Source organism: Tachysurus fulvidraco, chromosome 8 (assembly GCF_022655615.1).
Source record: "Tachysurus fulvidraco isolate hzauxx_2018 chromosome 8, HZAU_PFXX_2.0, whole genome shotgun sequence".
Taxonomy (NCBI): Eukaryota; Metazoa; Chordata; class Actinopteri; order Siluriformes; family Bagridae; genus Tachysurus; species Tachysurus fulvidraco.
The window spans coordinates 15427453-15453389 of NC_062525.1; the positions used below are offsets into that span (position 1 = coordinate 15427453).

General features: G+C 40.4%; 1 protein-coding gene across 3 annotated transcripts; it reads right to left on the reverse strand.

The window, feature by feature from the left end:
* Positions 1-71: 71 nt before the first annotated feature.
* mrtfba (myocardin related transcription factor Ba) lies at positions 72-25791 on the reverse strand. 3 transcript variants are annotated; one of them, XM_047817444.1, is made up of 16 exons: positions 25373-25791; positions 14098-14333; positions 11751-11816; positions 11176-11231; positions 10897-10972; positions 10642-10803; positions 9578-9741; positions 9300-9437; positions 8960-9210; positions 8234-8399; positions 7253-8035; positions 7009-7117; positions 5386-5555; positions 5175-5306; positions 5009-5069; positions 72-4205 (listed from the first exon to the last, which is right to left on the reverse strand). In XM_047817444.1, the coding sequence occupies exons 2-16, from the start codon at positions 14225-14227 to the stop codon at positions 3715-3717; spliced, it is 2955 nt and encodes a 984-aa protein (XP_047673400.1). In that variant the 5' UTR covers positions 14228-14333; positions 25373-25791; the 3' UTR covers positions 72-3714. The 3 variants fall into 3 exon arrangements, with proteins under 3 accessions (XP_047673400.1, XP_026993453.2, XP_026993454.2); XM_027137652.2 differs by having other exon boundaries at positions 5386-5553; positions 6998-7117; positions 25373-25784; XM_027137653.2 differs by lacking the exons at positions 14098-14333; positions 25373-25791 and adding an exon at positions 12815-12985 and having other exon boundaries at positions 5386-5553; positions 6998-7117.
* Between the last annotated feature and the right edge of the window lie 146 nt (positions 25792-25937).

Genomic DNA, 25937 nt, shown 5'->3' on the forward strand with positions numbered 1-25937 from the left:
ACTTTCACACTTTTGTTCCAAGCTGTAAATAGATATGTGTTAAATAAAACAAATAAAACCCACAGAAAGCCTTTTTGTACTTCATTCCTCAGGTATATTTAAGAGATTCTGAAACATTCTCTACAACAGTATGTTCACAATACAGCAAAGTGAATTGACACATAACAGCGTATGTATACTCATATCTTAAAACTATTCACAAAATAGAGCTCATGGATGCACTAAACATGTATAAAAATATGTATTACATCCATTCAATATGTACACAATGTGCAAAACATATGGCATACAAATGATGAGTGCTCCTCCGTTTGGAGGATGTAGAGAAGTGGTAGTCATCAGGTTCATCACCCAGTGCAGTCACCACTGATACTTTACACATTAACAATGTCGATAAAAAGTATTACATTTGAACATAAAGTCCAGCAGTAGAAAATGGGACCAGCCAAACGGTCAAATAAAAACCACTAACGATTGCGCAAAAATAAAAAGCAGTGAATAATGGGTCGGCTCCACAAGACCACTGGGGGGAAAGGGACAAACTGGGAGTCTGCACTTGTCTGTTTAAAAAGTGTAGAAAAAAGTATTGATCGGCCAGCTGCCTAGTTCATGTGCTCTGCACGCAGTCACCAAGTCTAACTTTTATTATCTGTGCTGAGCTTTAGGATCCTCACACAGACTAGCATAAATGCAAACAGTAACCTAACAGCCAAAGGCAATGTGCTGAGATTTACCACATACTGCCTACATTACAGTACTGTAATATCAAATTAAACACCAAGTTATTGCTTTGTTCTCCTTATGTCAAAGCTGAACTGACTGGAATGCTAGACTCCTGGAGTTTTATACAGACACGCTTTCGAAGCAAACTTCCTTAGCTTTAGTCTAAATACTCACTAAATACGTTTCCAAAACAATTCAGAAAGCACTTCCATTAAATGGCATTATGCATTATTTATTTGGCCTCTTTGGTAATTGTTTCATAATTTTAAGCTTCCGTATCAGCCCCAAACATCATATTAGGCATCAATGAACTGAAAATCAGGCCATCAACAGTAAAATGGCAATACGTCAATGAAATATCGAACACTAATCCATTCCAAGATCTACAGCCTGCAGTTACAACCTACAAGAAGAGACTCATGTTTGGCATCATTTGTTTACTGAAGAGGCCACAACTTGGTCATTGTGTGCATTGAACAGTACGAAGCCACGATGCAGGAGCCTTCGGCATTGTGCCACTTTGATCAGGTGCATCTAAGCTAACAGCTAAAACTCAAATGGCTGATAAAATCACACTTCTAAAAAACATCTGTATCTGTGAAGGTGCTCTGATGCAATATGATTGTTTAATCATGATGAAACATTCATCACTGCAGGTGAAAGTGCCATACAGCCTGGTTCTAAAAATATTCTACAAACCCAAATTTTTAAAGCAAATTAGGATCAAACGTATTGTTAACTAGCTTCAGACACGATGTTGAGCCAGCAGTCAGTTATTGCCTCTAACTGAGGTGAACATGGAGTCATTGATCCAGACAAGATGTACAAAAAAAGGCAACATTTAACTCAGAGCTGCTGAAAACGTCAAACTATAAGCTAACATTCCTATACAAGTGAGGCCACTCTAGATTAACACAAGTCAACAAACAGAGTTTGGTCTCAGAGATTAACCCGGATAACTGCTTGAGAAGCGAGTGCGATTTGCAACAGAACTCAATTCAAATAATTGTACAGAAAGTGTTTAAGCTGATAAAAATCACAATCACAGAATCACTTGTAGTTACATGCTGCCGAGGTATGTCTTCTTTTCTTTAATCACATAAATATTTTCACTTAGGCTGCCATATTTGTTTTGTCTTGTTTTTTTTTTTTGCTCTTTGTACTGTGCGCAGAGCAGAATTAGAATGGCGACACAGTAATACATTAACAAGCAGTGAAACACGGACACGCCAACGTACACCCAGACACACACATGCACACACGTGTACACATGCACCCACGAAGACAATAACGTGGCACAGACAAAAGACAGACAGACGTCATCGAAAAGTGCAGACAAAATGGAGGGCCATACGGGATATAAATATGGTCAGTGATGAGATGGGTGTGTGAAACCACCACTGCAAATGAAATCAATAAACCAGAATGTGCCCTTCTCTCTCCTACTACGATGTTTAACATTCACGCAGTGTCTTAATGATAGCAAAAATATGCCACACAAAAATCTCAAACATTAATGGCTGAAAAACGGGAGCTGTAGTAAGGTGGACCTCTGCCTCTAACAGTTAGAATGGACTTTACAGTATGATGCAGGCTCCTGCCGACTGGCTGAAAGGAGAGATCTCGGCAGGAGGATTCAAACAAATAGCGAATGTCATTCAACAAAAAGCACAAACGCTCATCAAGGCACCAGGTGCGTCTGCAAACCCAAAAAGAAGAATATCAGACGCACAAGGAGTTGCACAAAGAGTCTACATTTACTATCCCTGTGTAAATAAGAGCATGAAGTCTATAAGTTATAATATTATTCTCCATGAACGTCAACTGCTTTTAGTGTCAGTTGTCATTTCCTATAATCAGGACCGACACAATCCTGAAGAGTTTAACATCTACCACAGTTAACGCATCAGATTTGGGCTTTTAGGAGCTGAATTTGAAGAGAGAAAATATGCATCTCTGAAGGACCGTGACCCTCCAGGACTAGTGTCACTAAAAAGAACTGTTTTACTGAGGGTTGTTCCTTACCACAAACAAATATATACACCATCCTGCTTGGCGTTATACATTATAGTTGTATCTTCACTATATGATACATACAAGCTCTGCAGTTTTGAGAGCACTGGCCTGGCCCATGAGGCGACATTCCTCATTTGATCTTATTCACTTCAAGTGCCTGATATACTCACACACAAACACTCACACACACACACACACACACACACACCCTCCTGTGTATACACACAAAGAAATACTTGCACACAACAAGAATGGTCTGACATAATAGAACAGTTTTCTGAGTAATTGGTGTCAGACTGAGCATGGTAGATACAGATATCTGCCCACTGATTTACCCAGTTTAAATAAACAGGGGGTCTAGTAAACAGGCCAACTTGAGTTACAGGTAAAGTGATCCCTTTTTTTAATAAGAATAATAGTGTTATGGTGCATTAATCTGACTAATATTAACTAATTATCTAATGTGGAGTCAAAACATCTGGAATAGTATTCTGTCCTGGTTAAAATGGTCTAAAATGGTCACAAAGGTATTTCTAGTTTGTGCAGAAAACAACTAAATCATTGGCACATGACCAGGAAGAGAATAATATATAGAATCTAATATATAGAATCGTGCTGATAAAAATGTGCTCCCTCTTTAGATGGCACAAAAAAGAGAACATAGCCTACACCAGAAGTAGCTCATAGAAGGCCCTTTGTTCCCATAGCGCCATATTAGGACATGAGTCTAAATGATGAATGACACAAACCGTAGTGCACTACAGCACATGAGCAGAGGAAACATCTCACATCTTCTTCAGAGTGAATGTGTGGTTTTGTTAGAGAGATATAATCCTGCTCAAACCCCTGCGCAGTCACACACGGCTATAAATAATCGAATCCATTCTCTCTCTTTTGCTAAAGCCTAATAATATGAGTGTGTGTTTGTGTGTGTGTGTGTAGGCTCACGAGAGAGAACGAGTATGTACTGTGCTCTCAGTCCCAGTGCAGCTGCAGATCATGTGCGTCAAGGAAATCGGAGCCGATCCCCAGTGGGTCGAGGGGACCATTGGGCCTTGGCATGGTCAGGTCCAGCCACTCCATGCTATCCATGCCTGTGTCCTGCAGGCTAAAGGAGGAGGAGGAGGACAAAGGTGCAGTGGGGTCATTGAAACTCAAATCAGATGTGTCCATAGGGGAGTGGGGTTGATCCAGCAGCTGGCTTTGCAGCTCTTCTAGAAGCCCTAGAGTCCTGTGCTCTGTCTCAGCTTCTCCCCCCAGCGTGCCCTCCAGCAGCGCCTCCAGCTGGTTGTCTGAGGCCAGAGAGGCAAGACTGGCCATGGGCTCTACCAGCAGTGCCGGAGGCAGCGCCATCTGCACCTGAGCGGGGGGCCGAGACAGGGCAGTGTTGACAGGTAAAGTGGTAATGCTTGCAGTGACTGGCATCAGCTTAGGCACAGAAGGCTCCTGACTGAAAGGGGTGATCTCTGCAGGGGTAAAGAACATTCCACAAAAAGCACAAGGTTAAAAGTCTAAAAATAACATGAACACTGTGCTTTCACAACCAAACACACTGGCACTATATTAACGTGTGTTCCCAACCTGCACTTCAATCTGATCTCTATATGTAGCAAAGATCTGAAAACCACAAACAAGAACTGACACATTTTAAAGCCTAGTATGAGGTTATATTTGGAGTTTGTCACAGGTTTTAACCAGTGAGGTTTTTTCCAGTTCCCTAGCAACTTCTCCATTTCTCCATACATGGGCAAATAGCACATTATGTATAGTGGGTTAAACAAGGGTGTAAAACAATCGATTCAGCATGACACATTTTGGTTAGATCAAACTGTCAAGCAGTGGCGCTTGATTTAATACGACATCTCACTGCTGAAAAACTGGTTTAACTAAAGGTCAAAGTCATGCAAACTCTGTCAAACTCTGTCCTCAATCACTTCCGACATGTAAGGCTGTATTATGTGTTTGAAACAGCAGTTTTGTTAGGACACTCATATCGGTCTCATTCAAAAACGTAGTGTTTTAGTGCAACATTTGTCATTTTTAATATTGGTTACAGTGATTCATACGTGAAACATTTATTTCCAGAATATAACAGAATATCGAATAACTTCCCTTAGTCTTCCATTCTTTGGAGTGAACTGATCTGTTTATTTCACAGTAAAGTAAACAGTATTGAATACTTGTGGGAATCACAAATACACAACAGACACAGTTAATGCATTTTTGGCAAACAAATGATGGCCCATTCCTTTAAGCCAAGAGAACATACCTCCACTTTCAATGAGAATATCAAAAAGATCATCCATCTGCTGACTTGTTGCTGTCGAAAGCTGAATCACAATAAAACCACAACAGAAAGTGTTGGTGTTAGTAACAGCAGCAGATGGACTCTGTGGTGTGTTTGTGGAGAGTTGCATATAAATGTGAGTTGAGACCTGTGTGATGGCAGCTGCTTGCAGGCTGCGTGTCTGTTTAACAGCATCTTCATAGCGAGGTGGCTCTCTGCCCTTGGGGGGATGGCTGAATGCAGATGGCAGGATGAAGGCAGGCGAGACCTGAGAGGGAGACTAACACAACACAGCTACTTAGACACAACACAAAAATCGGAGCACTGCCATAACACAGTAACAGTGGCATTTCGGTTACCTTATTTAGGGGGCCGTTCGGGAGGGACGACACAACTGGGGAAGTCTGAGCAGTTAGAGTATTCTCTGGGGAGCTGCTAAGGAAACAGCGAGGCATCTCCAGACCCGTCTGCCTCTCACTAGCACCAAACTGAAAATCAGACCCACCAGTGCTGCACATAGGCAGGGCCTGTGCAAAAATACAGCAACAAAATTCAGCAGGTAAAAACACCATATATTACCATTACTTTTATATGACAAAAACAAGCACCATACATTACTAACACACAGATACTTCACACTAACCACTCCAACATGCTCAGTGAAGATGGCTCATCTAAGGGGATGTGGTAGTAGATGATTATAGAGAGCATCATTTTGCCAGGGCTGTCAGTGAAAGCGCTATCAGCACTTTCTTCTTCTGAGATCTAATTACACACAAGGCTGACAAACTGAGGCCAGGACCACAGGCATGCTTGCTCAGTGTGCGCCTGGCACCAGCGACTGACTTCTGATATTACTCGGGTAACATTAGCAGAGATACACCAGACACCAAGCAGTGTATGGAATAAGACCACTCTCTGCCATCTTACTGATGGATTACTCCTCACTCCTAAAGCCTGATCCTAAAGCCAACATTTAATACCATGTTTCTTGATTACTCTCTCTGACACTGATCTACTTTCCTTTAGACCTTCTTTCCAATTGGTTGATCATTATTAAAATTTTGTCTACTCTACTGTAGAAGAAAATCAGAACAGATCATTGGTGAACAGATGTTTTGTAGAACAACACTTAAATACTTCTAAATTGATTGTTATGGTCAGAACACAAATCATTCCACCAGCAAAGCAAAAATAGCTTAAGCGTAAAACATTTTTCGCCAGCTAAGATATGTTTTGCTGGTTATGTGAATTTAAAATCCATAGCCAATACTATTTTACCATATAACAGCTGAGCATGACGCTTAATTTATGCTTGATGAGTTTGCGGTGGCATGAAGAGGTAACATGTATGTTGTGCTTCGGTGCTGCATGGCTGTCAGTCACCACATTTCTGTATTTCTGTATTTAGATGATACCGACCACACAATCCTTCTGCTGTCTTTACCATAACCCTTAATGCCAATAAAAGCATGACCCATGCTCTACATGCAAATTTGCACCAGGTTCCATTTACCCAGTACACCAGCCACCTCTAATGACTGGGCTGGTAGTTTTGGAATGATTTGCCAATAGAGTTAAGATTAGCACCCTCTCTGTCCATTTTTAAGTCCCTTTTAAAAACGTCTCTCTTTTCCTTGGCATATCTATAGTTTTGCTTTTCATTTTCATTCTTCTTATTGTTTGTTAATTGTTCTATTATTGCTTGTTTTAGTGTTTTAGTGTGTATTATTATATTGTTTAATTCTATTTTGCTTTCATTATGTCTTGTCTTATGTCTTGTCTTAGTATCATTTTTTTTCTGTGTATTTTTACTAACACTCCTTTATTGTACAGCACTTTGGTCAGTCCTATGGCTGTTTTAAATGTGCTCTATAAATAAAGTGAACTTGAACCTCTATACAGCAAGAAGCATTAATTATGATTAAATAATCAACATAAGGGAATTGACACTGTTTGCTAATTAATCACCTGCACTATATTGTTGTGATTGACAGGCTGTGGTGAGGAGTTTTCTGTTTTGGCAGAATGTAGCTGAGTGGTTTGGATCAGTCCTTGGCCTTGAGGAGAGACAGCTGCTTGGAGGACTGTCTGTTAAACAGAACACAGATATTTTAAACACACACAAACAAAACAGACTATAAATGTAAACAGTGGTGTTTTTTTCACTTTCATGTGGTTATAATAAGGTAAGCACACCAAAAGCTTCTCTGATATTTAGAATACCTGTAGTTTGACATTAGTATTAGTGAGCTGGATTGTAGTGGTGTTGTTGGGTAGAGAGACAGGCAGCAGGATCTGGGTACCCGTGTGCTGTGCAGTGAGCAGGGTCTGGGGCTGCCCGATGACCTGCGACATGCCCTGATGACTGATGAAGAACTGTGGTAAAGGGGTGGCTGTCACTGAGGCAGCATGGCTTTTCTCCAGCTTCACTACAGATGGGGTGTGATGTCGAGCGAGTGTGCAATTCGGGATAACCGGGCTCTCAGTCTTTACTGTTACCAGTGAAGCAGCTTGACTGATGCTGTTGTTACTTTCTATGGAGGCAGAGCTCTGTCCACTCCTCTTCTCCACCTCTAGCTGCATCTTCAGTTCCTCCACCAGCCTTTGCTCATGTTCCAGCTTTTTTAGCAGCTCCTCAATCTGACGCTCTTTCTCATGCAACCTTCTGTCCTGCTCCTCAGGAATGGCTACTAGCTGGCCACTACTGCTGCTTTGGCATTGGGTCTCCAGCTGACTCTCCATAGTGTCCTCTTTATTGTGCGTTTCTGAACCCACAGGGGATACAGGCGGTGTGTGGCTCTGGGTCTCAGGGGGGTGCTGTGCAGGTGACAGGCATTTGGTGGTGCTGGACACCTCCATGGATGTGCTGCACGTCTGTGTGTTAAGAGTGGTGTTGGGAATGGACAAAGAGCTCTCCTGGTAAGGCTTTAACCGCTCAATCAGGTCTGTTTTGGTTCCAGAGACAGGCAGCCCACGCAGCTTTAATTCCATTTTTAGTTCAGCCACCTAAAGGAAAGAACAAATCATGACCCGGCAATCAAATATCTAACTAATGTATTGTTTCCACATATGTCTTTCATAATGTCTACAGGTTTCTGACCTTGGACCTGGAGTACTCTCTGTTTTGTTTTATTATTTATCATCGTTCAAAATACCGGAAGCAAAAAATTGATCATAACAGACATAGATGACATGGACCATTACCTTCATCTCCTCCAGGTTTGCTGGCAGTGTGCCAGGTCTGCGGTTTGACAGAGTATTTGTGCGCACTGGTGCAGCTGTAGGCAGTGACACCACAATAGAGGCAGGAAGACTTTGGGCACTGTTAATGGCAACAGTAGCACTGGTGTTCTTCCCCTCAATCACAGGCCTGCAGAGGAAGTGGGGTGGAGGTAAGGAGAATGAAATCTGTTAACAACATGGAAGAAACGATTTCCTCTGTCCTCCTCTCCCACAATAAACAAACTGGGGTTGTGAACAATGCACATTAGGTGGGATAAAATGCTCATGTTAAATAAATCTTGCACATGTTCAGAAAGAAATGGAAAAGTTAGGTACTGTAGGGAAAAATCGTACTGACTTCCTGCCATTAATAAAGATCAATGGACTTGTTATTGGAAACTAGGTAATGGGCCTGAGGCTGTCTGGCAACAACAATATCAGTGTTCCAAGACATTTTCCAGGTACACATGCATTTATAATTGCGCACACAACCCTACTTGTTGACAAATAGGATCCTAATAGATATACACAAAAGCTTCAAAAGACAAAAGGTGACCTTTACTAAATTAAAATCTGACAAAGACAGCCAGCAGATGTTGAACAGCACACAAGAGTACATTTATTATGAAGAGTACAGCTACATAACAGTAGAACAACAGTGAACCCAAAAAAGGATGATGAAATAAAATTGAAGAGAGTTAAACTTACTTGAGAGGAGCAGGCAGGATGGTCTGGTAGTTGTAGTGCTGCTGTTGTTGCTGACTGAGGATTTGGAGCTGCAAGAAGAGTTGCTGCTGCTGCAGTAAACGAGCGTAAGCAGAATCCATAGGGGCTTCGCTTGGCTCTTGTTTCTGATCTGGGGGAATGTACTGATGATACTTTAGCTTTTTCACACGAGGTTTGGCCTCTTTGTTTTTCTTACTACGACTCTTGTCACCAGCGGACTTAGGCTGACTTTGCTACAGGATGAAGAGTACAAGAAAAACATTCACACGAGTTGATCAGAAAGAAAAAACTTTAAAAAAATTTCAGTTGCAGGATGACTGACCTTGATAAGAGGAAGCACAGATCTGGAAGGAGGTGTAATAACTGGTTGGGGCTGTGGAGCTGGAGGACTGACAGCATGCTCATTGGTGGAATAAGGCTTGAAAAAATCTCCTGTAACCTGAGCGACAGGGGTGCAGTGCTGCACGAGGAGACAAAAAAAGGTAAAAAAAAAAAAAAAAAAAATCATGCTATGTTAATGTCATATTAGGATCAACACAAAAAACAAAAAAAGTCTTCACAATAATTCAGATTTAATAAAAAGCAGGAATTAAGAATCACCTGTATGAAATTATTTGGCAGTGGTGAGGAAGCCTCTATGACCTTTGACTCTCCAGGTGATGGTACAGATCCATGGGACTCCTGACTGCCTGGCTGTTCTGGAGAGAAAGCATCACCGCTGTCCTCATCAAACTCCTGTGTTTTGGGGTAATGCATTTGGCCATCTGTGAGGACAACAACAGCAAAAACAAAACAAAAAGAGCATATTATCTTGTACTTGTAGTCATATCAAATCTATACACCATTTAGGGATACACTTATACAGATACATTGCTCTTTAAAAAGCAAACAAACAAACAAAACACAGTTCACTACACACATCTACCACATGATAGTATGTGACATCAGCCTAGCGTGTGTTATTGTGCTAATGAATAGGCATCGTAAAATGCCAGTGATCTGGAAGTCTTTCAATATTAATGACTAAAGCAAAACCCCTGGGAAAAGCTTTCAGATGCTTCCATAAATGGCAGTGATAACTACCCAATAAAACATCTTATCCTAAAGCCAAGCATGACAAATTCACACAGCAGCACACCGCAGCCACCAACACTGCAGAAAAGTTAACTCGTGAGAAATTGTCCTTAGACACCTCTAGGTAAGTAAAAAGAGCAATACGTGTCCAGTAGATTGTTCCGGATACTTTATTATTTTGCTGATTGACAACAAGGGATTCTTTACTTATGGATAAGTAAATAAATAAATTAATAAATTTTCGGGAGAAAAAAAAAAAGATTCCAGTGCAACCCTACTAGTCTACAGTATCTAATATAGCTTTCTAATGTATAGAATAAAGAATGATCCTAGTAGCATAACACATGTATTACATATACTACTATGTAAACTGGGGAAAAATAGAGTTAAATAAAAGTTTCAGACAAGCCCCTGATAGATTAACACTAAGTAGATTATCAGTAGGGTACCTTTATCAAAATAGAGTGCCAAAAACATATAATCGTACATAAAATAAATGTTAAATTATCCCTACATAATATATAAAGATAACAGAAACTGTATTAACAACTGTGAGCCCTCAGTCAAACTTGTGTTTCAGTTTCATTTACCAATGATGGCCTCTTTGACACTGGATGCCACCGGCAGGATATTTTTCTCCACCAGCTCCATGGGGCCAGGCCGCTGTGCAATTTTCTCATTGAGATCATCAGCCAGTCGAGCTCTCTTCAGCTTCAGCTGTGTAGCCTGCAGTGATGGTTCTGCTACCGTCTCTGCCAAATCAACATAAACAGCAATATTTAATACACAAACCAAAAATACTGCCATCAACAGCCAGTATTCAGTGCCAGTGAGTGTAGCGTTACCTTGCAAGATGTGCATGCGGACCAGCTCAGACCTTTCTGGACGACTCCGGATCTTGTGCTTTAGGAAATTCTCTGTCTATAAAGAAATTAAGTGAAGGTTAAAGTTTTGCAAATTTCACCAAGTTAATATTGAAAAAGAGTTGTATTCTACAAGCTTCCAACAGAAACTTGGGCTAATTAAATATCTGAGTGGCCCATATGAATCAGATAAAGCACTAGGACAGATAAAGATTTGATTTGGTGTTGTGGAGGAATAGAAAATAATGCCCATGCCCGTACCCTGGCTCGCTCCAGACTGCGGATCTGTTCATGGAACGCCGCTGGGCTCTTGAGAGCTGCAAAAAAGTACAACACAAAGCCAGTGAGTACGGTGTAACTGCACACTCTGTTGCAGGAAAACTACACTCAGGACAAACAGACATATATTTATCTGTAGAAACTTGAGCTTAAGGGGAACCATGTCCATCTAAAAGCTGGCCATTGGGTCAGAGAAGACTCGGAGGGAAAAAAGTGTGTGTTTTAGTTTGTGCAGACTTCGGACTCGGTGGTGGGAGCAGTTATGAGTTAACAGTAGAGCTAAGCCTGCTGTGAGCTTTTAAAATAACGCATACCAAGTTCAGCTGTAATATGATAACGCTCAGTGAGGAACAATTAAGGGACTCATAAGAATAGCACATTCGTTCTCATTTTGAAACAATTTATAATCAATCCATTCTTTCTTTAAAAAAAGGGCTTAAAAGGTGAGGTTTTAACAACGACTAAACTGTACATAATCTACTGAAGTACACCAGCACATTTTCCGGTATGAGGTTTGGTTTTAAGCAGCATGGTCGTAGGGTAAATGTTGTACTCACGTGGCATGATGCCCTGGTCAACGAGCTGCTCCCGAGTGCGACGCTGCTGCAGCCGCAACTGAAGGACTGATAGAAACAACAGGGTCACTTTCATTGTGCGATTACATAGAAGACAGGACATGAAATCAAACGTTCAATCAGAGCCCTCTTTTTCACAGGGGCGTGTGTGCCACATGCGCACAAACACTTTACAAAAGAAATCTGGCACACATCCCTCCTTTTTACAAAGGCTCTTGTTGCATTGTTTAAAAAGCTGTACATACTTCCTGTAGGCATTTTTTTTTACCACATTTTTAAAAATTTTATAAAATTCAATAAAAAATACCTATATTGTACAAATATATGTACAAATGTACAAATATTTACCTATAAGCACATATAAAAGTTAAAACAACAAATAAGCACATTAAAAAAAAAAAGTACAACATGGTATTGAAATGCTAGAAGAATATGATTTTACTCCATTCTTATGTGAAGACTGCTGACCTGTTCACAGGAATTGATGAAAGTATGTATACCATGACTCTGATCCAAAAAAAAAAAAAAAAAAAAAAAAAAAAAAAAAGGTTCAGGCCATAAGGCCATAATAAAGAATATCTGGGATTTGCTGGACTGTTCATGTCCTGTGCTTCTTGTTTCACAATTACCTGAAAAATATCTTGCACATACGTAGCACAAACACTAAAGCTGTTGCTACGCCGTGATGCCGAACCACAACAATTCTCTAGCATTGCTTCTCAGTAAACAAGCATTACGTGATGCTTCTCGCCCATGCACGACTGACCCAGTGACTCAGTTGTGTGGATTTAAGCAGCTGACTCTGGTTCTCTGCTGGGGGGAAAATTTCCATGATCACAATAACTCATGTTTGGAATAACCGCAGTGTTTCTAATGTTGCAGTTACTAGATAAGATCTGGATCCAGTTCTTTCACTGAGCTAGCTAGCAAAGTATAAACAACCCAGAAAGGCAGCTGAGAAGAAACCAAAAAACTGGAAAAACTGAAAACACAGAAAATGATTTGTTGATATCGGTCAGATAATGAGGCAGAGGAAAGGGCAGCACCTGAGCTGAAGACATTCCTGCAGGCAGCATGGCGCTCTACTCCCAGACACGCCATGAATCCTCAGGCGAGCACTGCTGAGCACTGAGGCTTAGAGAAGAACCCCAGAGCTTTACATTCCAAATGCTCTTTACAAATTCACTGCTTGCATCTTCCCTCATACTCCAAAGCAGATCACGCTGACTGACTTGACTGTCTGTCCACACCGTTATGAGGGTGAGAGAGGCGGGAGCTGGACCTTAAACACTCCCACTCGCTGCATCATCGGCTCTCTATCAAACCTCTCCTGTGGTGGCAATGCCCTTCTGAGGAGCTGGACTTCTCTTTGCATTTGGAAAATTTACAGGCAAAAGGAAACCTTTTTCTGACTTTGGCATTTGTTATTTATATCAAACCTGGTTTCTGTCCAACAACAAAAAAAAAACATCTGGAGAGCTATCTTTGTTTGAAGAGCCTGGATTTAATTTCTGATGCGTACAGCATACCTACCTCAAGCTGTAAGATCCTAAAGAAATAAAGGCCAGTGAACGTACAAGCCTGGAGCTGAATGATTGACATAATCAGTGTCCTGGGAGAAATGTGTACACTTCCCCACCATGACACGGTGACCTCAGCAGAGCGAGTGGCTAACGGTGTCAGTCTAATGCTGACGTGCGAACAGCCAACCACATAGAGCTGCGAACTACTCCGTGTGCAGGCAACAGTGCTGTAAGTTTTCACATGTCAATCAAAAGCACAAACCCAAACAAGGCACTAAAGCAATGTTAGACAGTGAAGCATTCTTCTGTGATTGCCAGTATTTAAAGTGTGGAATACGTGCCAAACTGGTGTCAGCAATGTTTAAAGCATCTCTTAGTTGATGACCTATTTAGATTTATCATACTTTGGTTATACAGCTAAATAAATAAATGATCAAACTCACTGTACTGACAGCAAATACCCAAAGGCATGGACGATTATTAAGCGTTCGGTAATGTGTCCACCACATTGACAGATAATATCAAACTAATAAACTATGCACATATTTATTTGTCAGTTCCACAGCTGAAACTAATTTCTATCAGGTAGTCTTGCAGTCTAACATTATCCAGACTGAACTTCCTGTCAGCAGACTTCCCATTATTGTTACTGACAACTGACAGCATAGATCTAAATCACCCTAAGTTCTTGTTCAAAGATTATCAATACCGGAATAGATGAAGTGAAGGCGGGTGACAATATTTGTTCTTCCATATTGAGAATGTACATGGATGTTCTGGTCTGCACCTGTGTGACATGAACTCACCGTTCTTGCGCTCATTAAGCGGTGGTAGGCTGGGCTGCAGGGACAGTTCCTCCATCTCATGGGTCACTGCCTCGCTCTGAGGACTGGCTGCCAAAATTCCCCCTGCGGCAGCTTCTCCCTGGGCATTCATATCTCCTCCGTTAGGAGTCAAGGGACTCCCTGGAGATCTGCACAAAATGGCAGGCTCACAGCCAAACCCCTGCTGTCTCTGATTAACACAGAGAACTCTGGGATTTCTGCAGGTATAGAGAACAAAGAGGAGGGAAATATATAAGACAAATGAAACTGTTCAAAACTGTATTGCAGTGAAAACTGGTATCCAGTCCCATGTGTGGGCTGCCAAGAAACCAACAGACAAGGCTTAAAAACTAGTAGCTAATATAGTGCATTTGTGTAAGATCTGAACTCATATGTACTCTATTGTCTAGTGTAGGAATTTTAGGGTATTCCAATTAGAGGTATTGTCTCAAATGGACAACTAGAAGAATAAATCACACAGCGTGGACTAGTTTAAAAGACGTGCAAGTCTTGTTCACCAGGGTGTCGTCAGCCAACTCAAGATTTTTTCACGTCCGGTGCAAGCGCCTGTTTAATCCCGGCCCTCTTCCACTCAGTAAGCAAAGTTACGAGGGTCGAGTGCATGAAAATGTAAAGCATTCCATACTTCATTTTTTTCCCCTGGGTGAATATGTACTAGAGTACTAGAAGTGCACTTTATGTTGGAATTTTCAGTGGGAACACAATACACACACTAGTTCTACTATAGAATGGCATATAGTAGTGGACAAGCATGTGATTCGGGATCCAACTTAAGAAATAAAGAATTTGGTTCATTATCCTTTTTCAAAAAATTTTACACCCTCGACAAAAAGAAAATCAGCAAGGTGTTGGACAAACATTCTGGCTATTAGCTTTGGTGTTCTCTCCTCCCCTTATGTTTATATAACTATACAATGAAAGCTTATGTGTCACATCACTACACACTAAACAGACATAAAACCTGCTTGTCCCAGGCGACTGACGCGTCCACGATCAGTTTCAACAGTCAGCTCATGCTGCGAGCTCTGCTATTATAAATCCAACAAATGTGCCTTTTGTGAGTCAAAATAGCAACCGTAACACAGCATGCCATTATACAGAGACTAATGCAATTTCTAAAAAGCAGCAGCAGGAGAGAGCGAGGGTTTGGTGTTTCCTTCATGCCTGGATTTGCCTTGCCAATGAAAAGGATGCGGTGAAATCTGTAATATCACTTCAGTCATACAGAAAAACCTACAACACCGAGTCATGAGCATCAAAATAAACCACACTCATTTCTACTGGTGTTCATGCCTCAAAAAAATGAATCAACTAGGAGTGTACCATTGCTTCAAGTTTCTGACATCATGCTGGTTTAACAAAATATTCTGGGTCGACACACAGAAACTTTATTCATCAAAGAAATGTAGCACAAAAATAAAATATTAGAACTGCCTCTGCTGACACAAATGACCCTAACCACATTCCTTTATTCAAACCAAGGAGATTATTACAGTAAAAACATTGTGGCCTGATGGTTCTCGCTGCAAATTAACAGTGTGTCCTTTTCCTCTTTTACCACATTACATAATTTTTAGTTCTAAACCCCTGATGAATTCATGATGTCACTCAACTAGCACGAAGCATGTCAGTAGTCATGAAGGGTTTGTCTATATGTCTATACTCTCATCAAAGAAACAAGCTACGTTCCCCCAAAATGTATTTAACTGTTCTAATATTGGCAATTTCTACCTCCAGTAAACATTACAAGTGTCATGGAGCAGTAAAAATAAACTGCATTAATAAAATGGAAACAAAGATGGCAAGTATACAAACTATTTTATATTTAAACCAGTATAGCTTTGAGGCAGCAGACAAACACATCTCGGGTTTTCTGTTTGGTTTTCCTTTTCTTTGTTATTTATTTTTATTATTTTGGTGCTAATTAGGAAATAGCGATATATATTCTGGTCACGATTTAACTCGTTTTCGCTATAATGATTTTTTATGATTTCTAAATCACAAACAATGCAAAACAATGTACACTGTTGTCTGTATAAAATAGCTACAAGGAGAGTTTTAAAACAATATAAATGAAAAAAAAAACCCCACACACTCATATCTTCAAAATAAATAACCAAGTTATGCCTTTTATTATATTCCACCCATTAATAGAGCTCTGAGCTGCTTCTTCCTCACACATTGCCCCTTTTTTAATTCTTTTATTCTACTGTCTCTTGAGTCAGTAAATTTGAACAATTATAACATGGTTGAATAATCATATAACCTTTAATGTGTAGTTATAGGGTGCTTGGCCACTTCGTAATTGCAGTCATGTCACCAGTGGTGGTAAGACACCAAGCCATATATCCATATACTAGGATAAAGCTTGTAAATCACATCATTTCCCCCCATAATATTAAAATTGTGCTATCTAGTTGCTAACAGTGTTGTCCAATCTTATCCACAAGGGTTGCTGTGAGTGAAGGTTTTCATTCCCACGAGCTGAAGCCACACCAGAGACTTGTGAAAGCTAAGATCAACTGATTAAACAATGGAAATCAGGTCCTGCTTGACTCGAATGAAAACCTGACCTTACACTAGATAAGTCTGGACACCTCTAAATGTGTGGCTGGATCTGTACAATTCTACATCCATGACAAAATGCAGTTTGTTCTTCTTGTTCACAATATCTTCTCATCCTCCTGCAAGAAGCCATTTCTTTTTTCTTCAGTGAATACTCAGGTCTTTCAGAAGAACTTTCCAGAATATGCTTCCTTAGCTAAAATGCCCAACTCATAGTGAAATCCAGATGTTTAGGAGTGGTAAATAAAGCAGAATGCCAGCTGGGTTTACAAGCAAATTAGTCATTAGAGGCACTCTCCAACCCACACGTTTACTAAATCATTGTGGCCATTGATCTAATCAAGATAACAAGAACATAACTGGTGCTGGTTAGAGCTTTCATCAGCAGCAGACAGCAAAGCATACTGACCTGAAACCGAAGTGGAAAAAGGAAAAAAAAAGAAAAAAAGAGTGAAGTCATACACAGCAGAAATAACACTCGATCACTGTGGTTAATGACCACACTGTCTTGTCCTGGTTTGCATAGAAACTTACACACTTCTCTTCTTTTAGAGCTTTAATAGCCATTACACTTACGGCAGACAAGGAAGAGGTGTTTTAAGGTCACTGTTTGGTTAGTGCAGATATTCATAAATGGTCAAAAATATTATGTCTTGATGCTCGAAGACACAGTGCATCATGATATATCGGGTTGGTAAAATAAAAAAAGAAAAATGGAAAAAACCAACACACCAAAACTTTTATTTTACTTTAATTCTTTATTTGATACTTTATTTTTTATTTTACAAATCCATTCCATTATTGTATTTAAAATTGGCAATTTTATTTTCAAAAAAGGAATATAAATAATATTTAACACTTTTTTTAAAACAGTTTTTTTATTTATTTTTTTCAATGTTAAAGAGCGAACACACATTTGTAACATCAGCTATTAATACCAAGTTTTTACTTCCCCCTGATTTTCTCCTTAAGTTAGTTATGATCAATTTCCACCCATCAGTCAGTTCCTCTTATCACACAACAGCTACCAACCAGGGAGGATGAAGACTCGACGTTCCTCCATCCACAGCTTTTCAAATTGCTGCACGAGCAAGTGTCCAGGGAGGAAGTAACACACTCAGAAGAGAGATTGATGCATCTACTTCTGCATATGAGCTCACAGATGGGTGCTGTTTATGTTTCTGTGAGTTGAGAGAGAGAGCGAGAGAGAGAGAGAGAGAGAGAGAGAGAGAGAGAGAGAGAGAGAGAGAGAGAGAATTCACCTCTCCCTCCCTAAGAGAACAGTAACATTGCTCTGCAGAACCACGGGTGACTGTGGCATCATCGGGATTAAAACTCGTGATCTGTTGGATGATACTGTGAACATCCTTCAGTTGTTCCACTCTGCAGCCCAGTTTAATTTAGAAAAAATAATAAATAAATTATTAAAATGGTGTATTTATGTACTTTAATTTTGTCAAGTGTGTACAAACATACTACATGACAATTTCAGTGTAATGGCTGTGTGAATCCACATTTCTTAAAAAAACAAAAAACAAACTAAGCTTATTATAAAAATCACAAAACTCTGCTGTGATGGATGTCTTTAAGGTGACAGAAATTCCAGGTGAGTCTGATTAATTGCTGCATGCGACAACTGTATCATGAATAGACCAAGAATGCAGGAAGAATTTGCTCCACCCTTGGCTTTACTTTAAGCACTAAAATAAAATTTCCTGATGCATAAATGTTCTGATGCATGTTGCTTTTTTTTTACAGGCCTCAAATACACTGTTAATAAAAAATATTTACTGTTAGGACTATAACCCATAAGACTAAAATGCTACCCTTAATGTTAACTGGATCAGTTATTTATGATATCTAGCATAGCTGCTGCTTGGGGATGAATGCGCTTCTCAATATGCTGACAGCAGTCAGGGGGAAAAACTGACTGCACAAGTAGGGAAGTAAGACTGAGGCTAGCGTCTTGGTTTGGAGAAAACATATTGCATTTCTTCTCCACAACAGTGACTCGTCAGAAAGCTTTGTATTCTTTTACAGAATAATCCTTGCGTGGAGATTTTTTTCACTCTGCCGCTGTCTCGTCATCACCCGCTTTTCTGTTGTCTGTGGGCATATGGAACTTTTCTGCATGTTTTTCCCTCCACACACAGGAAGCAGAGGTGTTAATGCCTGGGATCGACAGTAGTGGTGAGTACAGCCTGTGCTTTTTCAGAGCCAGCTGGAGCCATCTGTCTGCAAAGAGATTCTGCCACAGTGACACTCTGACTGCATCACCATCATTAGGATTAAAGTGCCGATTTAAGACGGAGCCGGCAACAACACATGCAAACTTGCTACACAAAGCAGTGCTGACGCTTTTCAAGGTGACGTCAGAGGCTACAGTCAAAATTTGGCAAAGAAACCTTCTGACATCAGTAGCTGCTCCGAGGCTTCGGAAGCATCTTAACCTAACGGTGAAGGTGTGTCTTTGCAGGGAACACTGAAGGAACACTATTTGTTTGGAGTTGGAATTTCAAACCCGACATCTGCCTCGCTTAATATCTGCCACAAGCTTCACTGACTGTATCTACTCTGTCGTCTGCTGACTGTCATTGGTTAGCTCCAGTGTTTTCCTCTCGGAATCACTGGTAGTCTTGTTTTGTGCTCTGGGAGAATCTGTCGGTTGCTGTTTTTCTTTCGGTGTAACAGTCGCTATGCTGCTACGATGGAAGCAGCTTAGGGATTTGCTGCGATCTCCAGACGCCGCGTCCTAGCGGCCTGGAAGGCATCGTTAATAAAAACCTGAAGAATGTAGGCAAAACACAGCAGGGTGTTTACTAAAACCTGGCATTGTTGTCCACACGCCATCACTTTTCTTATGCCTCATGCACGAGTGTTGTAAAATCAGTGTTCCGTTCCTCCAACAATATCGTCCAACGCATCACTGTAGGACTTTGTTATTAAGGCAGACCAGGTGTGTGGGGCGAGTGCCATAAGATCTGTGCTTTGTAACATGCTTCTTAGTAGCGGTTTTGTGATGGACTTGTGTGATCAACTCATTAGTACTCAAAATCCATTAAGTCTGATGAGTAACACATCTCTCGATGTCATTTCTTGCAGTATGCTCTTGTGCGTGACTAAATCGTATCTTTGGGTCTTGTTCTTGACTTTTGATGCGGTCTTTGTTTTGCTGATGGCTGAAGCGATTGTGCATCATGACGTAATCTTAAGTGATTCAGAGTGGAGTTGCTTAAAGCATGTTTACTGTTGCAGAACAAACACATCATACACTAATATAAATCACTACCGAACATGCCAAAGAGTGCACAAAAATTGGTGACAATGTAGAGCAAAATAAGGCTTTATGTATTGAACATGCACACACACTACAACAGGCAGTAACTCGAGCTCAGGACCAAACCCATAACCCTGGAGCTGTGAGCTGAACACCTGACCTTCAGACAGTTTATGGGTGGTTGACGTGACATGTGATTTTAATGTAACAATATAAATACTCACTAAAATGTGTTTTTTCTTACAACAATCGTATGTAAATGAAGCAAATTACTGTATTTTATGTTGTAGTTTTACTTTTGGATGAATTTTTTTTTTTTATTCCTGTTTATTTAAAGGCTTTTATGCCAAATGTCCAACTGCTCCCCAGGCGCCGCAGCATAAATGGCTGTCCACTGCTCCGGGTGTGTGTGTGTGCGCACTTCGGATGGGTTAAATGCAGAGAACAAATTCTGAGTATGGGTCACTGTACTTAGCCGTATGTCATGTCACTTTCACATAGAAAAAAAAAAGTACTGTTTCACCTCTATTTGTCAAGTGCCCTTATATACAACACGTTACACTTTCACCAAACTGGAAATCATTATATGTTCATATAAACTGCCACTACAATCCAGCAAAAGACTTCCTATTAACTGAGGGAAGCTGGAGAGAAAGAAAAAAAAAAGAATGACGAGCATTTGGAGAAGCTTCTGGCTGCTCAAGGGGTGATGTGAAGTTTGTGTATACATGAAGCTGTGAGTGGATCGCACTGGAATGTATGTAGAGCAGAATGAGAGAAGGTTTTGAACAGATCCCTAACAGTTTATATGGTAGCGTCTCCACGCTGACAGGCTTTCTGGGAAAGCTGACAGTATGGAGACCTAGAGTTCAGCTCAGAATCTGAAATCATCTATTTTTCTTTTCCTTTATTATTTTTTTTTTGGTGAGGCTAAAAATAAAACCACCAAATGACGACAAAATCAACCGATATATAGTGTTTTTGCACCACTTTAAGAAGAGTCTCACACTGTGGTGAAACACTGCAGTTTCTGAATAAATCTCATTCCTTTATTTCATTACAGAATAAAAAAAGACACTCAGTGTTCTTTATTTATTATAAATAGACGGAGTGTTATTTGTATTCTGCTTCCTTGTAGTAATAAGGGTCAGAAATAAATCAGAACATACTTCTGCTAATATCTCCAGCCAGAGTTCAGTTGTAGATCTCACTTCTCGTTTCTCTTTAACACCACTGAACTGTACAAGCTCGAGAATATAAAAAGATTTGAGAGCAGAATGAACACAGATAGAGACATTTTGGCAAATCTATTCTGGAAAAAAGTAGCCTTGTGTAGGCTCGGTGTCAGGACGACCACAGCCCTGTGCAGAAGGCAGGCAAGTATGAGGCATGACTAATCACCCTGGTAATATCAAAATTACTCTGAATAATCTGAACAGACCAAGTCCAGATGGCAAACCTTTTTTTTTTTTGCTGTTCTGCAAGAAACACAAGCAACAACTACCATGTGTTCATCAAAGAGAAAGTAACAAAGAGGCCCCGCACAAGCTAAATGGTTGAGATTGGACTTTTTACTGCTTATACAACATGTAAACACGTTTGTTCAGATCTGAAGGGAACTAAGTCACATTTCCACTAGTTTTTTAGCACTGCAGATTAATAATGGCCACTATGTGCAAAAACCATTAGTGAAGAAGAAAAAGATGACTTGTGATAACCTAGTGGTTAATGTGTTGGGCTACCAATCGGAAGGTTGTGAGTTCGATTCCTACATACACCAAGCTGCCACTGCTGGGCCCCTGAGCAAGGCCCTTAACCCTCAATTGTATAAAAAAAATGAGATAAAATGTAAGTCGCTCTGGATAAGGGCGTCTGCTAAATGCTGTAAATGTAAGAAGATGACTGTATTACTCATGTATATGTTCCAGCACAGTGAAAAACTTTTCTTCACGTATCTCAGCTTGTTAGGAAGTTGGGTTCAGAGTTCAGGGTCAGCCATTATACAGAGCGCCTGGAGCAGAGAGTGATAAGGACCTTGCTCAATGGCCCAATAGCAGCTGCTTGGCTGAACTGTGCTGAAGACTTATTTTTCAGTCAGAGCTTGAAGACCAATCTACTGATCAGCAACCCAAAGTTTTAACTGTTGAGCCACGGCTGCCAGCTATGCCTGGATTGAACGTTAATTCTACACATGCTCGTTTCACATTTTTAGCTTTACAAATGCACACGTGAGTGAGTGAAACCAACTGTATGGATTTAATCTGAGATGTTGTTAAAAAAAAACACATGACAAGCAGCTGCACATTTAGCAACTGAAAAAGAGTGACTGTGTCATTACTATATACATATATACACACTTATAGATCTACAGTCATGATCTCACGGGTCTTGAGCGCTTTTATTCCATCAGTACAAAAACAATTTAACTTTATTTTGTCTTCATCACATGACCCTGATGGCATCAGTGTAGCAGTGTATTTAAAATGAGCAGAAAGAAAAAGCGTGAACGATTTCACGTACGTATATTTCACACCAAGTTCCCTGTTGCATGCAACCGGCAGAAGAATGCTGTTCGACACCCCCCTCCCAGTGTTGTTCGGTCTTTCGCTCAGTGCATTCTGAGAGTAATGTGTTGTTTTCTGTGTAAAAGTGTTTAAAACCAACAGAGACAAAAGCTTTATGTAGATGCTTTAAAGCCAATCATCCATCACGGATAACAGGGAACTCTTTCGAGTCTTGACAAGTCATAATTCAAGATGCTGCACAATTTCTATGTCGCTATGTAAATGTACTACGTAATAATGTCCTAGTTAACCGTTTTGTGGCCAGATTGTCCACAAGTCGCATCCCTCCATCCGAAGCACATGTTCAGGCATCACACCAACTTGTGGAGTCTGTCAGCCTGAGTGCACATAGACATTAAAGCAAATAGTGGACGAACAAAAACGCTGAGAAATTCTTAAATTCGTATCGATATTCCTTGTGATATAATTTGTAATGAAAACATGTGTGATAAATTATAAAAAAAATAGGAAGCAGAAGCCTTTTCACTAGTGCTTCAGACTTCTGGACTCCACAGTCCAAGCTCACAGCTTCATTAGTTTAAACCACAGTGTATTCACACTGACTTCATCATTCAAATCACAACTAATAATCTCCTTATAATGTGACACTGTCTATATATCAACCTCACACTGCTAGTGTTTAGTAATATTTTTCGTGTCAACTGCGACATTTAACACTCCGAAACCGGAGTCGACAGGCCGACATCCTGAACTGTGTCACTATGTTCACTCCTTTATCCAGAAGTGGGCCACAATCCCACAGGACCTCAATAAACAGCCAAGAAGCTCAAACTGTCAAGAATGCAAAAAATCCAGGCTAAAAGACACCAAGAGCTGGAAATAATCATTAATTTTTTTCTGCAGTGTTAAATATTTGAGAAACAAGCTAAGTGTTTGTAAACTGTGATAGCTGGAGAAGCAGGTATGAAACATATTACTGGTTAATATTAGCTGAACTCTGCAGTGTGTGTGTACGGTCTTGTCCTATATAAGCAGCTAGACAAATGGCATTGTGGGTAAACGAACCAAAGTGAAAACAGACCAACCTAGTGATGACAAAATTCAACTCTAACTATTCTATTATGATTATACTTTTATAGTTATCGCACTTTGGACCATATGGTACAGTTACAGAAGGAAATGAATGTTTATTATTAAAATTGAACTGAAGTTATGATTAATGATCACATATTAAATATAAAGATTAACATGCAAGATTTTTCTTTTAGTTACTTCCCGATAAAGACCAATTGCTATTTTAGGACTACTACTTACACTGACATTATAGCCTGGCAAATATCGAGCCTTATCCCATGACAGCAAGCTGAGTCAGTAAAACACAAAAGTGCACAGAGCGAAAGAAACAGACGTTAAATGTGCTGCATGAGAGCCGATACAACACACGCAGGAGTGCAGCAGCGACACACCCACATGATGCCACACTCCATAAGTGAAGAAGTAAACACGATGTACTGAAACCGAACAGATCCGAGCGAGGAGATCCGATGTGGTAAACGAGTCGTCCTCCTCGATGCTGCAGAGGACACCGAATCCCCCGTGGCAGAGGTGTGGAATTTCAGTTGTGGTGCTCTGGTTAAACTCATTGACACTGGATCACTCCCTGCTTCTTAATCATGACTCGAGGCCACGTCTGTAATCAAATCTTATCTTACACACCTTGCCATGAGTCACACGCGGCATCCTGATCTGAACACTTTCAAGCTCTGGTCAACCACGCTGTTATCTCCAATACAGGCACGCATCCATCATTAACAAACAGAGCTTTCAACCAAGCATTTTTAACATTTATTTTTAACTCTGGGTGTGTCGGGTTTGTTTGAAGACTCTGTTCATATGTAGATGACTAGAGTTTAGAAGTGTTCAGGATGATGTGTATGACTCATGCCCAGGTGTGGAAGGTCATATTTACACTAGACAACAGAGGAAGGAGGTCCATGCTGTTTTGTGTGTGTGTGATTTTTACAGCCTTGGAAATCACAACCAATTACCAAAGTTATTCTATTAAACAGAACTACAAATAATGTCTTTTTGGGTCAAATGTGTTCTGTCAGGGGGAAAAAAAGGTTCAAGGGGAACAAAGACCTAGGGATCAGTGTTGTAATGTACAATAATGAATAACAAGTCTAATATTTGAATTGTTGGATGTTAATCATTTAAAAAATCGGTACTGGGTGGATATGTAAGATTTATTTAGTTAAATGGGTCCCGGATCTTGTTTAAAAAGGTTTCAGAACCATTTTATCCACATTATAAACATATACAAATAAGGCTCCTCGGACACATCCAGAGGAAAAAGGACAAACCAAAACAACACGTAGTTTAACAGTACACAGAAAGCTCAGCTGTTCTCTCACATATGTATATAGGAGTAAACAGTAAAGCAGCTCAGTGTTTATTAGCTACAAGTTCTGGAAACACGCCAGCTTCTGAAATTCCCCTTATTTATAATAAAAAAACAACACATAGCTAGGTGCAGAAGTGTTCACTCAGCTGTGGTGGTTTAACTGGTGAATTTAAACAGCACCACACCATAAAGACAGTCCACTGCGAATTCACAAGGGTTTGTGTGTGAATTATTATGTCAAGTAACTGTAAGCCGGACAAGTAAGGCAGGCCAACACGCCTAATGTTTATCAATACAGCCTGGTAGCTGTGCTAGAAGCTAAGCTAACTCCTCAGTGAAGCAGCAAGCTAACTCTTCAGCACTGTAAAGCAGCAAGCTAAGCTAACTCCTCAGTGAAGCAGCAAGCTAAGCTAACGCTAAATAAATGAAATTAAAACAACAAACATGACTTCAGACACGACTTACCCTGTTCTTTAGAGCTGAAGCTGAAGTGCCTGCCCGGATATGAAGTTTAATGGCCTGTCATTGTCCACATTGTGAGCATTTCGTGTGCTGAGAAATGACTGGCTAGTGTTTTTCTCTGGCACTTGGAAGTTTTGGTGGAAATAAGATGGCCGCCGTTAGACTGCTGGTCTGAACTCAGTGACGCAATCAGGAGTGTGGATGTGAATCTCTTCTGGAGATCTGCAAATCCGCACTACCTTATGCGCCACCTACCACCATATCTACCCCGAACTATTCCAGCTTATTATCTTCATACTGTTTGGTACTGTACTGTGCGATGTTTGATGTAACTTCTGTCGCGACTTGCTGTTCGTTCACCTTTACGGCAGCAGGGGGCGCCAAATTACCTGCAGGGTTTATAAACAAAAAACAGAAGCTTGGAAGTTTCACACAGATAAACTGTACAGTGTGTGAAGGAGTATCTTAAGACTGAATGTGCTGCTTTTCTTTCTGCACGTCTAATTTATGGCAAATGCGAATATGAGTAATAGAAGAAACACATGCCATGGTGTGAAATATCTCACTC